At 39.1% G+C, this 14,599-nt stretch overlaps 3 protein-coding genes across 3 annotated transcripts; 1 reads left to right on the top strand and 2 right to left on the bottom strand.

Moving 5' to 3' along the window:
• Positions 1 to 2,536: 2,536 nt before the first annotated feature.
• LOC130933595 (uncharacterized) lies at positions 2,537 to 4,492 on the top strand. The gene is made up of 3 exons (XM_057863220.1): positions 2,537 to 2,844; positions 3,037 to 4,096; positions 4,202 to 4,492. Exons 1-3 carry the CDS (start codon positions 2,537 to 2,539, stop codon positions 4,490 to 4,492), a joined length of 1,659 nt encoding a protein of 552 aa, XP_057719203.1.
• Positions 4,493 to 5,880: 1,388 nt separating this feature from the next.
• LOC130936669 (protein MAIN-LIKE 1-like) lies at positions 5,881 to 8,420 on the bottom strand. The gene is made up of 4 exons (XM_057866783.1): positions 7,715 to 8,420; positions 6,410 to 7,150; positions 6,205 to 6,292; positions 5,881 to 6,109 (listed from the first exon to the last, which is right to left on the bottom strand). The coding sequence occupies exons 2-4, from the start codon at positions 7,111 to 7,113 to the stop codon at positions 5,984 to 5,986; spliced, it is 918 nt and encodes a 305-aa protein (XP_057722766.1). The 5' UTR covers positions 7,114 to 7,150; positions 7,715 to 8,420; the 3' UTR covers positions 5,881 to 5,983.
• Positions 8,421 to 9,081: 661 nt separating this feature from the next.
• Positions 9,082 to 11,410, bottom strand: LOC130934992 (S-adenosylmethionine synthase 1). Its single transcript, XM_057864524.1, has 2 exons — positions 11,289 to 11,410; positions 9,082 to 10,523 (listed from the first exon to the last, which is right to left on the bottom strand). Exon 2 carries the CDS (start codon positions 10,513 to 10,515, stop codon positions 9,331 to 9,333), a length of 1,185 nt encoding a protein of 394 aa, XP_057720507.1. The 5' UTR covers positions 10,516 to 10,523; positions 11,289 to 11,410; the 3' UTR covers positions 9,082 to 9,330.
• Positions 11,411 to 14,599: the final 3,189 nt, after the last annotated feature.

The following is a 14,599-nucleotide window of genomic DNA, read 5'->3' on the forward strand; positions in this document are numbered from 1 at the left end:
AATATTAATTTATAACTAGTAATATTAACAACATAATATTAATTTTGAAGTCAGAAACAGCATAATATTAATGTTAAAGTCAGAAACTATGTAAATAATTATCCAGCCAGACATAATTAAATGTTACTGTAAATGATAAAAAAAAAAGTTGTAAAATTTATGAAAGGTAATGATCCTGGAATAATACCTTCCATAAAATAAACAATTGTTATTAAAATTTAGCCAATTAGTTTTGAATCTCGTTGTATCTATTAAAAATTCCAATCCAAAATATTAATCTATCATATGAGAGTGTTTCACACTTTAAATACTCCTTTGAGTTATTTATTTACTCAATGTGTCACGTGTGACTCTTAATATTACTTCTCCCTCCTTTAAAGGTCGATTGTCTAAGGTGGTTTCTCTCTGTTTAGTTTGTTAGTTTAGGCATGCTAGCAATAATTTGTTAACATGAAAGAAAAAGAAAATTCTTCAGCTATTGTTTGATTGTACTTTTGCCGAGTGAAAAATATTCGACTTTTAAAAACTCGATTTATTTGAACATGTTACAAGAATGACAAGTTAAAAATGTACACTTGATCCAATGTGTTAGGTTAGTAGTACCTCCATGGTAGAGAGATATCCTCTAGATTAAAAGTGGTTTTAACGTGCGCTAAAATATTAGGATTATAAATTTATAATTATATCATAAGAGATATAAAATTATGAAAATATGGTCTAACTCCCATTAGTCTGCTTATTATCTGGAAAAGGTGCAAATTAAAGTAATGCAAAAACAACTGAAAATACAGTGTTTATTCATACAAATAATTAATACATAAAATTATTGGTGATATGCAGAGTAGTTTTCAGTGCCATGACTTTCTCTTAAGTTATTCTGATGAAGAACTGAGAAATCCTTTATATGATGCTGTAGTAGATACATGCTTGTAGCCTTTGGTCGTTTGTATATGGCAAATTTGGTATTTGGTACTATTTTAATGTTTAGATTTTAGCAAATATTCAAGATATTATGATTTTTATTTTTGAAATGCATATAGGTTTGTATGTTCTATTTTTTGACAGCTGAATTTTTTTTTGATATGAATGTCTAGTTTTTCTATAATCTAACAGAAATTGTTGATGTAAAACTACATTAAAATCAATATTATTGGATTATCTTGATGCGTAGCATTGTCCCATATAATATACGCATATCATTGGTGCAATTAGCAGTGTTCACCCAGTGCAAAAGAGATGAATCAGCTAGAAACTCTGCATTGGACGACGTGCTATGCAAAGCACGAACTCTCCAGGGAAGAATTAGTTGAAGAATATGTCTCCAAAGATAAATAGAAAAAGGATTTGGCTATTTTATATTCTAAAAATATATTTTAATAATTTAATAATATTTTTTGAAGTTCTTAATATATTTAAGTTATTAAAAAAAATATCTTTTCAATAACTTTTAACAAAATATTTTTTAATAGTAATCTTAAAATATAGAGTAAAAAACGTGATTAAGCCATGGGAGTGAAAAATTTACGGAAATTAGCCAAACTGAATTCCTAGACACCATTCAACCAGAAGCAAATTATTATATAATTCGAATCTAATCGTTTCGAATTAAAATCCCATGTAGTTCGACGTGACTTAATTCGAATTACATGCATGCATGAGTATCAAGTAGTTCGAAACAACTTGTTTCGAATTAGAATAGAGTAATTCGAATTAAGTAAATTCGAATTACTAAGATAGGCTGAACGTGCACATAATTTGAAACATATTGCTTCGAATTAGTAAGGAATTGTAATTCGAATTCAATTGATTCGAATTATATATATATAGTGCGAATGTAGTTGATTCGAATTACAATGAACCGGAGCTCTATATATATGCTGTGAACTCACGTTGCTCTCAACAAAGAGGTGAGATGGCTAGTGAGGATAGTTTTCTAGTGCTGGTACATCACAGAGGGTTGATTAAGAGAAAAATTCGGTCCGGCGTGAAGTTCACTGATAAGGATCCCCTATGTATTATCGTGAGGCCAACAACCACCTACGATGCTCTCGTTAGCTCTGTGCTGGAGAAGCTTGGTCTGGAAGGAGTTAAAAGGGTTAAGAAGTTTTTCTATCGCATCCCAACCACGGTGCTCCATGATACCGTGAAGTATGATTGTTTCACGATCGGGAGTGATGAGGACTTGCAGGTTATGTTTCTTTGTCGTAGGCAGTTTCCCGAGGTAAGGACATCAGAGTTGTTGGCAAAGTTGGTTGATGTGGTATCTAGCTTGGGTGGTTCGAACCGGAATGCCAATACTATAGCCACGGTTGCCGGCTCGAGCTCGAGACCTGCGGTTGCTTCATCCTCCATTCCTGTGTATGAGCCACCGATGCAGCCTGTTGCCTCCCCATCGTTTGCCGTTGATCTGAGCGGCAATGTTGGAGACGAGGTTCGATATGGGGAACATCTTCCCACCGAAGTGTAGTGTCCTACACTGGCTGGTGTTGGTGAGGGTTTGTTTGATGATCCAGATGATGATGATGTCGAGCCGGATATGATCGCTGATGACAGCGGCGATGATCTTGGAACTACTGATCCGAGAAGGGCTACAGGTGGATCTAGTTCTGGCACACAGCAGTACCCACCCCATTTTTCATCGTTGGACCTGGATGCCATGAGGCAGGACGAAAATCCTGTGCAGGCCTCTGGATTTGGCGCTAGAGATACGGAAGGGTCTGCCGGTATGACGGAGTTCCAGGTTGGCCAACAATTTCAGGATAAAGATGAGGCGCTGTTGAGTGTGAAGACTTACAGCATCCGCCGAGGGGTCCAGTACAAGGTCGTTGAGTCTGACTACCGCAGGTATGTGGGAAAGTGTTCTGAGTTTGGGAATGGGTGCACATGATTGATTCGGTTGAGTCTCCGACAGCGGAAGGGCATCTGGGAAGTGAAGCAGAACAACGGACCGCATACCTGTCTCGCCACCTCCATCTCCAGCGACCATAGGAGTTTGGACTACCATGTGATAGCGACATTCATTATGCCGATGGTTAGTGCTGATGCTGCCGTCAACATCAAGGTGCTTCAAAATGCCACGGCCGCACACTTTGGGTTCAGGCCTACGTACAGGAGGGTATGGATGGCGAAGCAGAAGACCGTTGCCGTCATCTATGAGGAATGGGATGAGTCGTATAACGAGCTCCCTCGGTGGGTGTTAGGAGTTCAGCTGACGATGCCTGGCACTGTAGCAGTCCTCAGGACTTGCCCTGTTCGAGTTGGGGCACAGCATGACGAGTCTCAGGCTTATTTTCATAGGCTGTTCTGGACTTTCCCCCCTTGTATCGAGGCATTCCGTCATTGCAAGCCGTTGGTGAGTATTGACGGCACCCATCTATATGGCAAGTATGGGGGAACGTTGCTAGTCGCGATTGCACAGGACGGAAACTCCAACATACTCCCCGTGGCATTTGCACTAGTTGAGGGTGAGAATGCTGAGTCATGGTCTTTCTTTCTCTCCCACCTCCGTGAGCACGTGACACCTCAGCCGGGTCTGTTAGTTATTTCAGATAGGCATAACGGCATCATGGCAGCGCTCGAGGCTCCCGATGGGGGATGGCTACCTCCGGCTGCATACCGGGCGTTCTGCATTCGACACGTTGCAGCGAATTTCGCCCTGACCTTCAAAGGAAAAGATGCCCGGAGGCTTCTTGTTAACGCCGCATATGCGAAGACCGAAGTGGAGTTTGACTACTGGTTTGACATTCTGCGCTCTGAGAATCCGACAATGTGTGACTGGGCGAACCGAATTGAGTATTCGTTGTGGACACAGTACTGTGATGAGGGTCGGAGATTCGGGCACATGACGACCAATATTTCTGAGTGTGTCAATTCAATCATGAAGGGGGTAAGGAACCTCCCTGTTTGCTCGCTGGTGAAGGCCACATACGGAAGGCTGGCTGAGCTATTTGTCCGTAAGGGTAGGGAGGCCGAGGCTCAGATGGGTACCGGACAACAATTCAGTCAATTCAGGGTGACTGTTTATGACAGGGATAACTCGGAGTACACCGTGATAGAGACGACTCCGACAGGTTCATTCTCACTTGGTACCTACAGGGTCTCACTAGGGTCTCAGACTTGTGATTGTGGATACTTCAAAGCACTTCATTTCCCGTGTCCTCACGCACTGGCATGTTGTGCTTATTCACGTCTTACTTAGCAGCCTTACGTCCACCAGGTCTATCGCCTTAGTTCCGTTTTCGGTGTCTATCAGATGGGATTTACACCTCCCATTCCGGAGGGTTTCTGGCCACCTTATGCCGGACCTACCGTTATACCGGATCCGAACATGAGGCGTGCGAAGGAGGGTCGTCTAAGGTCCACACGCATTCGCACCAACATGGATGATGCAGATCTGAACCGGCCAAAGAGATGTGGCCTCTGCAGGCAGCCAGGACACACTCGTCGGAGTTGTCCGCAAGCCGGACGACCCACCGGGACAGCTGGGAATTAATAGGAGCATTGGTTTGTCTGTTTTTATTTCTTTTAGTATCAGCACATGTATTTTATTTCAGTTAGCAACCATTGTTCTACGTGGAACTAAGTTGTATTTTATAAGTGATGAAAGTTGTAATTCGTACCACATATGTATGTTGAATGTCTTTGTAATTATGGAGTTAAGTTACTAAAACAAACTACACTATCTGATGGGATGACTGATAATACATAACATAACATCAAATTAACTGCTGCATGAACAAATACATTAAGGAAACCATACATAACACTGATAACCAACAAAGAAGGTACATAATATAAACATAACAACACGACATACACCACTATCCCTAAATCATCTAAAGAGGTGCGACCCCGTGAAACAACGGCGTGGAACCCATGTCCTGTAACCTCTACGTATAAGTGGCTCCTCATCCTCAATCGAGTCGTCGTCGTCCTCCGGAACTGGCTGTGTCGGGGTCCTGGGCGGGACATGCACGGGTTTGGATGATGACGGGCCGGCAACTGAATGTGACCCCAGAGTCTAGGCTGATGCTGGCGTCCCACCCAGGGCAAAAGTATGCGCAGGAGGCACCGTGGCAGGCTCGTTCAGATCTACATCTAGCGGTGCCTGTGTCTCTGTCGTGTGAACCCGTCCTCGTGCAGCCTCATCCTTCTGCATGATGGTCCGGATATCCTCAAGGAAATGCAGTCCACCGAACTCGACGACAATGCCATCACTAGCAAGGAAGTCTGGAAACATGGAGCCCGGACTCACCCATGGAGTACTCTCCTGAAGGGTCTGATCGTCACCGGAAACACCGACGAAATAATCTCCAAGAGGTCCACCCCCAAGCCCAGCGTCAGTGTGACTCGTGGGATCTCCCATACCAGATCCATACCACTCACCATCATGCCCCCCTGATGGGGCCTATCAACCCCCGCAACATCACCTCCTCCAGCTGCACCCCCCTAGGCTGATGGGCACCCTCTCTAGCAGCAGCCCCCCTCCTCCTGCCTCCACGACCACGTCGTCTCCCGCCACCCCTAACTGTGTCCTCGACGTCATCCATAGCATGATCCACCCAATTCCACTCACGCTGGCTACGACGTGTCCCGACTCGTGCTCTCCTCTCAATACGACGTCTGTCAGGAACATCGTCGACTTGGTCCATATCTGGAACTCGGCCTGCACCCCACTGCGTCGCCTCATCCGGAATAGAAATACCTCTCGGATCCCCCAATAACATCTCCGGCGACAGGAACCTCTTTCCGTGCTGATGCCACCATGTCAAGAAATCATGCGAGGGACCGGGGTCGGCCACGATGTCGAACTGTAAAATGTGCTCCGCACGCTCCTGCCAGTGAAGATGCCAGTCAGGTAAGTGCGCCGGGAACCAACGGTCACCTCCTCTCCCGTCCTTTAACATCAAGAAGTCGATGTTCAAGGCGGGACGCGGTGGGGCTGAACGCCCCCAAACTGCGGTAAAACTCTATCAACCTGATGTCACTCGACCACCGCAAAATAAATCAGGGACGTCACACACCGCCATAACATCGTATGCCGAGGCTCCAAGACCTCCGGATGGACAACGTGGATGACGTCGAGTGCGCTATAGGGCATCCATATGAACTGAAAAAAAACCAAATAAAAACAATTTGACACTTCTGTTAGACAATATAAACTGAAACAACGACTGGAGATAGATATGGGCTCAGCGTACTTACATGCCGAGGCTGTAACAAATCGATCTTCAGGCGAGCCATCTGTACTCGAGGTCCCTTGTTGCTAATCCCAGGATTGTAACCAGACCATCTGCGTAAGAGGTTAAACATTCTAATGCGTTCATGACTCACTCTACAATGCATGAAATTGCTTGCATAATCGAAAATAAATACAATAAGGATACATAATACAAAACAATAACGGTACCTCGAGGCAAGGGGCCAGCTAAACGCATCATACCCAGTAGGCCTAAAAGAAGGAAACCTCCAGAAGATCCAAAACTGCAGTAACTGTAAAGGCCCAGCTAACTTCACGACATGTCTGTTGGCGACTCGGCACATGCACCGGTACAACCATGCTAGTGCCGCCGACCCCCAACTGTAGCCACCTATCTCCTCAAGCCGAGCAACATAGGGTAGCCATCTGATGTGTATACGATTGCCGGACTTGTCGGCAAACAGCTGCGTGCCCAATAACATCATGATATAGGCACGGGCAAAGCGCCTAACTGTCTTCTCATCAGCCCCGTCGGGACACTCTCCAAATGTCTCCTGGAACCAGGTGCAGTTGACTGCGAATTTCTGAACCTGGTTCTCGGGAGGTAAAACACCGAGCAACTCATGAAACCACTGCCAAGCTGGCCTCCCACCCTCAATGTAAAGGTGGAAGTCTGTCAGGCAACCACTGACGTAATGTCCGTCCACTGGCAACCCCAGATGGTATGCGACGTCCTGAAGCGTGATGGTGCACTCTCCGAACGGCATGTGAAAGGTGTGCGTCTCAGGCCGCCACCTCTCGACGAATGCGCTGACTAGGGGCTCGTCTAGTCGGAACCATCTGTCGTTCAGTCTCGCAAGATGGTACAATCCGACCATCTGCAAGTACGGAACGTACCTCTCATCAAGACGCATCCCCTGCTGCCGCCTAACTGGATATGCAACGACGAGGCTGGCCAGTAGATAAACCGCATAATTAGAACAGATGCACAAACCACTAACATATTCAATTTATTTCATAAAGAACCAAAAAAGAAATCGTGCGACACAACATATATGAAACAAGCGACCAACATTGTATACACAAACCGCTAACATGAACCACGTGCAAAAACCATTAACAAATACAACAATCACTAACAAGTAAAACCGTTAACAAAAACCGCTAGCATATACCTCTATCATAAACCACTACCCTAAACCGCTAACCGTCACTAAAACTATTATCCAAAACCATTAACAAAAACCGCTAACAAAAAACAATAACAAAAACCACTAACAAAAACCACTGGCCTAAACCACTAGCTTAAACCGCTAACACTAACATAAATCGCTATAAAAAAACCATTAACAAAAACCACTTGTCTACACCACTATCCTAAACCACTAACAGTAACATAAACCATTATCAAAAACCATTAACAAATACCATTATCATAAACCGCTTTCATCAACCACTACCATAAACCACTAACAAAAAAACACTATCAACAGCGCAACATCATAAACCACTAACCTCGTCGTTGATCACCCCGGCGATATGAGCAACTCCATCCAAACGATAAAGCCTCCCCGGATCGTCCCCCATCACCTGAATATGCCGCTCTGGTCTTACTCGGCCCGAATGTTAGTCGTTTTCTCTGGGATTTGGTGGGTATGAGAATGACAAAGTGATTCGAATGAACTTGGTTCGAACTCCTTATATAGCCGAAACCCTTGTAATTCGAATCAAGTAGATTCGAATTACTTAGTGTCACCAACTTCACCTAATTCGAATCAATATGATTCGAACCTCACTCGTGTGCCCTTCTCCATCTAATTCGAATTGATATAATTCGAACTACCCTTTTATAATTCGAAGTTAGTCGTTTCGAATTACTAAGGAATTTTGCATGCATAATTCGTTTCTTATTGATTCGAATTATCTTGGAATAGTTCTTGAAAGTAATTCGTATTGAATCAATTCGAATTACTTGGAAACTTGATTCGAATCCTATTGATTCGAATTATATAGAAATTAGTTCTGGTGGATTGAGGTATCGAAGTTTGATTTGGCTGATTTGGGTTAAAATGAGCTCTCCTTGGCTCATTTGGGTTTTTTACCCTAAAATATACTTTTAGAGTATATGTTAAAGAAATTCATAAAAAACTTGAAAGACAGGGTCAAATATTATACCGATAAAGATAATATAAGTATGTGTTTGAATGCTTTGTTTGAAAGTTTAAACTCTTAAATTTTGATAAATATGTACTAGTATTGAAAAGTATTTTTTTTTTTTTAGTGTTTTAAAAGCACTCATAATTTCTAAAAATTACAAATACAAACATATAATTTTTTTATTTATAAAACACAAAATAAGATAAATATACTTTTAAAAACCACAAACGTATCTGAAATTTTTTTATACCAAAATCAGACATTCCTTTTCTTTTACTTCATTCAATTATAATTTATAAATAATTGTGTGGATGTGCGATCAACCTTTTTTCGAAAGATCATTTGTCAGACATAATGTTACATATGGAATATGGATATACACCTTTGTTCTCATCTGTTTTGTACTTGTCCTTGAACATTGCCATGAAGGCAAATGCAACGTGTTGGAGCAACGAATTAGGAGGGGGTAAAATGAGAGAACATTTGATAGAGTCAGTAGTAACGACTGGCCCTGATTTGGAACTTTTCCAGCTATGATAAGGCTTATTCTTCTCTTGTGAATTGTTGCAAGATTCACATGATGAGAACTCTGAATATAGATCAGGATACTGAAAATAAAAACAAGAGAAAATAGGCCGAGAATTCTATTAACTAGTAAAGTGGTAAATTGATAGGGGGAAAAAAAATTCACACGCAGCTTTTACATCGTTTTACATTGAAACCAATTGGGGCAAAATTCTCATAAATGTTTCATTGCGTCAACACGGTAACATAATTGGATATAGAAGAATTAAATTGTGAGTTAAGAAAAAAAAAAGTAACAAACAATAAAATTGTTTAGGTATGATATAAGATGACATTATAGACCTAAAGATGGAGCAGCAGTAACTAAACAGGCGAATTATTCATTCCACACCTACTAAGATATAGCAGCCATTGAAGAAAGGAAGGTTTACACATTCATTCGAAACCCCTCATGCCTGAGGCTTGTCCCACTTGAGTGGCTTGACAATTTCCCAGGTGAAATCTGCGTCATCCCTTCCGAAGTGTCCATAAGCAGCTGTCTTCAAGAACCTGTTGCCACCCCTCTTGAGGTCCAAGTTAATGGTGATCATTCCGGGCCTGAAGTCGAAGTTCTCCTTCACAATTTGAAGGATCTCCTTGTCAGGGATCTTCCCAGTTCCATAAGATTCAACAAAGACTGACAAGGGCTCAGGGACACCAATGGCATAGGAAACCTGAACAAGACACCTGCGGGCAAGACCGCTAGCCACAATACTCTTTGCTGCCTGCCTTACGATATAGGCACCGCTTCTGTCGACCTTGGTTGGGTCCTTTCCAGAGAAAGCACCACCACCATGAGCACCCCAGCCACCATAAGTATCAATGATGATCTTTCTTCCAGTGAGACCGGCATCACCATGAGGGCCACCAATGACAAAGCGGCCAGAAGGGTTAAGGTGGAAGATGGTCCTGTCATCAAGGTACTTCTCAGGAATGACAGGCTTGATAACATGCTCCTTAAGATCAGCAGCAATTTGGTCATTGGTAACAGTCTCATCATGCTGGGTGGAAATAAGGACAGTGTGGACGCGAACTGGGACCATGGCACCATTGTCATTGTAGTACTCAACAGTTACTTGAGTCTTACCATCTGGTCTCAGCCAAGCACATGTACCATTCTTCCTAACCTCGGTGAGGCGGGCGCCAAGTTTTGTTGCAAGGACATGGCTGAGAGGCATGAGTTCCGGGGTTTCATCGGTAGCATAACCAAACATGTGACCCTGGTCACCAGCACCAACCTCCTCTGGGCGCTTGGTAAAGTGGCCATGGACACCCTGTGCAATATCGGGGCTCTGCTGCTCAATGTTGACCAAGACCTTGCATTTGTCAGCATCAAGACCGACATCATCAGAGACAAATCCAATGTTGCGGCAAGTGTCACGGACAATCTTCTCATAGTCTACATTGGCCTTGGTTGTTATTTCTCCAAACACCATGACCATGTTGGTCTTGGTACAGGTCTCACAGGCAACCTTACTATCGGGATCCTGCTGGAGGCAGGCATCGAGAACTGCATCAGAGACCTGGTCGCAGAGCTTGTCAGGGTGACCCTCGTTGACAGATTCGGAAGTGAAAAGGAAGGTCTCGGTGGCCATTTGTCAAGCTGTACAAAACAGTAAACAGAAAGTTAGAACTAAAGAGCACAAAAGCTTGAAAGCAAATGCATAAAAGAATATCGGGAAAATCAAGATCACTTAGTGCGAAACTGCTCATCCATGAAAGTTACTAAGATCTGATATTTAATATTAGAATTTTGAAATCAAAAGCACTCAAGTCACATACTCCTAAAATAAATTTAATAAGAACTGGAAGTTATGGCAAGATTGGTTAACATAATCAAATTATTCCCGCCTTTAAAAATTATATTAAAAAAAAAAAAAAACTAGTGCAGCCAAGACGATAACAAAGAATATCATATAAGATTCCCGTGAAACCAGTGACGAAAATTGGATAGAATCTTAGACTTCAAACAAACAAGTTCACAAAATATTCGTGGTAACAGCGCAAATTGAAATCACTAAGCAAGAAATGCAAATGAACTTCATCAGATCAGCAACCAGAGATGAACAATTAGAAGATTCAAGCAACAGATCTATTCATCTATCTCGACGGAAGATGAAGCTTCATCAAAAAGCAACACGAATTACGAGCACAAACCGAAATAAGTACGTGTAGTTCAACTTCCAAAACGACATCGCAGAGCCACAAAACGACAGCAGTAAAAAGCACAGAAAACAAAAAAGCATGGATAAAATTCAGATCTGTAACCGTCGCAGTCCATTTAGTAAAACAGACAACAACCGTTTTGGCAGCTATAAAATGCTAAACAGAAAAGAAACCAAAGAGAAGAAAGGTGAAGGAGCTGAACCTGAAGATGCGAAGCGAGTGATGAAAATTGAATTCGGAAAGTTGAGAGAAGAACACTCGCTTGTAAGAGAATGGTGCTGGTTAAGGACAACGTTTTACTTCCCCTCATAACCTCCTATTTATACTCGTCATTCACCAACGTGACTGGCCACCGGAACCCACGGTGCAGCCGTTAGATTTGACGGCAAAATCAAGGGATGGGATTTCTCTCGGTTGGTGAGATACGCGTGAAATTTCAAGGAATTGAAACTTACCGGATACTGCCGGTTACTCACCAACCCTAGGCGCGTCCTTACTCGCTCTTTAGCTTCTCACCAGCTGTATGTTTGCCTTTATCTTCATTATTTATTATCCAAACAATTAAATTAAGGAATTAATCCCCCTCAGTTTGGTGATAATAATAATAAATTAATAATTAATAAGATCTGTTTTCCATTTCATACTAGTATATTAATTTGTCAAGTATTTTTCTCTTAAGGCAACAGAAATAGAAGTGTCGGTGGTACAAAACGGTTAGATCGGATCCCAGGCTCCTTCATCTTTTGTCATATGTCCAGATTGATTGATTCTCTTTTCAACCTTTTTTTTTCCTCTTTCAATAATGCACTGATCTTATAGTATACAACATATACCATTTTCGAATATTAATATTAATTTAAGCAAGGAAATGTATTCGCGAGATAAAATAAGTAAAATATGTGTGCGAAAAGTAAACCAAAGTCCCTTTTGTGTATGTGTCAAAATGTAAAATTGTTGAATGAATTTTTTAGTGGTTTTAACGCAACGCGACATGGATATTGACTCTTAACCTAATTGAGTTTTTGTCTTGTGCTGAATATACAGTGTTTTTTTTCCCCTTGCTTTGTCATGCATTTGGAAAATGGTGATTTGGAAAATAAAAGTCACAGCTTACAATAACATTCCAAACAACTAGGATAATTTCTTAGTAAGACTAAATTTAATAATAAAGTTTATGGTATACTTTTCCATATTCTTATAAGATGCGGGATATAGCATATTGAATATTATGATAAAATTTTAAATCCTTATGAAGCCACTAACATTATTTATTTAGTCAACATTCAACAATTTGAGCATGGCTGATTTCATATACAGATTTTTTATATATAAAATAAAAGGAACGGGGAAGGGAGGGGATTAATGGCGTTGTTACTTCTTAGTTGAATCAAAAGACACGGTAATACAATGTTAAATAGGTAATAATCTAAAATTATATTTTATTTAATTAATATTTAAATTTTTTATATATAATATTTAGAATTATATATTATTTATATTTAAATTATTTATTTATTTTAATCATAATTAATAAATATAAATAAAATAACTTTGAGCTGATTTAGATTAATATTATTGTTTCTCAAATATTTTTTAAAAAAATAAATATAATAAAAAAATTAGTAAATATACGGGGTTTTGTTGGGAAAAAAGAAAAAGTAGCTGCCACTCTGACCAATCTATTGACTCATTATTGTAAAGCGTTGATTAATGGGGCTGTCTTAATTACATGGAGTTTTATTGACTAGCAACATAGTAATGAAGTGAATCATGCAGGGATATGTTGAGGAGATGTATATGCATAAAATTTTGTCAATATATAGAGTATAGACCTTATGCTATGAATTGTAAATAGGGTTTCTTATTAATAATTGATGATGGCCAAAAAACTGAATTTATTTTTTAAAAATATTATATGAACACTAAAAACCAGTTATAATATATTTATATATAAATATTTATGTTATTTAATTTATTTTTAATTTATTTTTTATATTTTAATATATATTTTATATAAATATATGATTTTATAACTAATTTTTTGTGTAAACATAATATAATTATTATTTGTTTTTTAATTTTAGTACTAAAATCTTAATATTTTTATTAACTTGGGGGTAATTGAAAAAATATATATTTCGTTATTTCCTGCTATAGTGGAAACATGATTCTCCTTCGGGCATGATTGTATTTTGAAAGGTGGTAAGTGGAGGGTTGGTGACCAACCACAAATAGAGTAGTGTGATGATTGAAGAAGTAATTGCTTTTAATTTAGGCATATGAGAAACTCAACCAACCCATTACCCATGTATAAGGTCAAAATTCAAAACCAGTCAAGTGATAAGCTTCCTAATTCCCATTATTTGTTTTGATTATTCAAGTCTAATTAAGAAATAACAAAGGAAAAAAAAATAAAAAAGAGAGAGATTTTTGCTAAAAAATATTTTTATTTTTTAAATTATTTATATATAAATTTAATTTTGATACATTGATAATGTAAAAAATTTTACATAATCGTCTAGTTATATTTATTTTTTTGAATAATCTACTTCGCTAATGTAAAAAAAAGTTATTTTATTAATATATCATTACAATTAAATGCACGTGTAAATTTTTTTTACACTGTCAGTGGCTCAGTGCCTATAAAAAGTAAAGTCTTTATACATATATTACCTTTAATTTTATAATACAAAATTTACATTAAAAAATTATTAAGTGACGTTACTAAATCTTTGAAAAAGAAAAAGAAACAAAGAAATTGTTATAACTTATAAGTAATGAGTGTGGCATTGTTGTCAGCGAATGCCCCAAAAGGTTGGGCAGATTAGCACGTTGGATTTAGCTAATATTTAGATTAGTGATTAAAGGATTTTAAAATTTATATATTTTTAATTAATAATTTTAGCATCTACTATTAGGTAAACTTTTTTTTTTTTGGTGGTTGGTGAATTTTTTTTTCCCTTTTGTTTTGTTTTGTCTAACGCGAGGTAGGTGATTGACAGTGATTTATGTATATTTGGGTTCTTCAATCAGGGTCACTATATATGCATGCCTGCATGATCATGAATTCATGATGTATGTCCAAAATGGTGAAGACTATTTTTATTTGAAGTTGTTAATTAAAAATGGTTGAATAATTTAACAGAATTAATTAAATTAAAATTTAATGAATCAAATTATTAATTTTACATGAAAATATCTGAATGTAAATTTTTAACTTCCAAAATATATACATATATCATAATCTATTAGGACTTGATTGTTAGCCTTTTAGGTATGATCTTATTATTTTTCCATATAATTTCCAAATCACAATAATTTATTATCTGGTGAGTAGCTAACGATGAATTACTATAATAATGAAAATAGTGCACAAAAATGAACTTGGTAATAAACTGAAAAAGATAACGGTGTGTTTAGTGTTAATAGAGTAAAAATGAAATAAAAAAATTGGTTAATTAAGTAATTAACAATAATATTTTGAAATTCAGTTTTCCTTTTCGCTTTGATCAT

Source organism: Arachis stenosperma, chromosome 6 (assembly GCF_014773155.1).
Source record: "Arachis stenosperma cultivar V10309 chromosome 6, arast.V10309.gnm1.PFL2, whole genome shotgun sequence".
Lineage (NCBI taxonomy): Eukaryota > Viridiplantae > Streptophyta > Magnoliopsida > Fabales > Fabaceae > Arachis > Arachis stenosperma.

Coding starts and splice junctions, on each gene's coding strand:
- LOC130934992 (XM_057864524.1), bottom strand. CDS start 10,515: ATGGCCACCGAGACCTTCCTTTTCACTTCCGAATCTGTCAACGAGGGT.
- LOC130936669 (XM_057866783.1), bottom strand. CDS start 7,113: ATGCGTCTTGATGAGAGGTACGTTCCGTACTTGCAGATGGTCGGATTG. Junction 6,293..6,409: donor AGCTGGCCCCTTGCCTCGAG/GTACCGTTATTG, acceptor CCTCTTACGCAG/ATGGTCTGGTTACAATCCTG. Junction 6,110..6,204: donor ATTTGTTACAGCCTCGGCAT/GTAAGTACGCTG, acceptor GTTTTTTTTCAG/TTCATATGGATGCCCTATAG.
- LOC130933595 (XM_057863220.1), top strand. CDS start 2,537: ATGATCGCTGATGACAGCGGCGATGATCTTGGAACTACTGATCCGAGA. Junction 2,845..3,036: donor GTTGAGTCTGACTACCGCAG/GTATGTGGGAAA, acceptor GCCGATGGTTAG/TGCTGATGCTGCCGTCAACA. Junction 4,097..4,201: donor TCTCACTTGGTACCTACAGG/GTCTCACTAGGG, acceptor CTTACTTAGCAG/CCTTACGTCCACCAGGTCTA.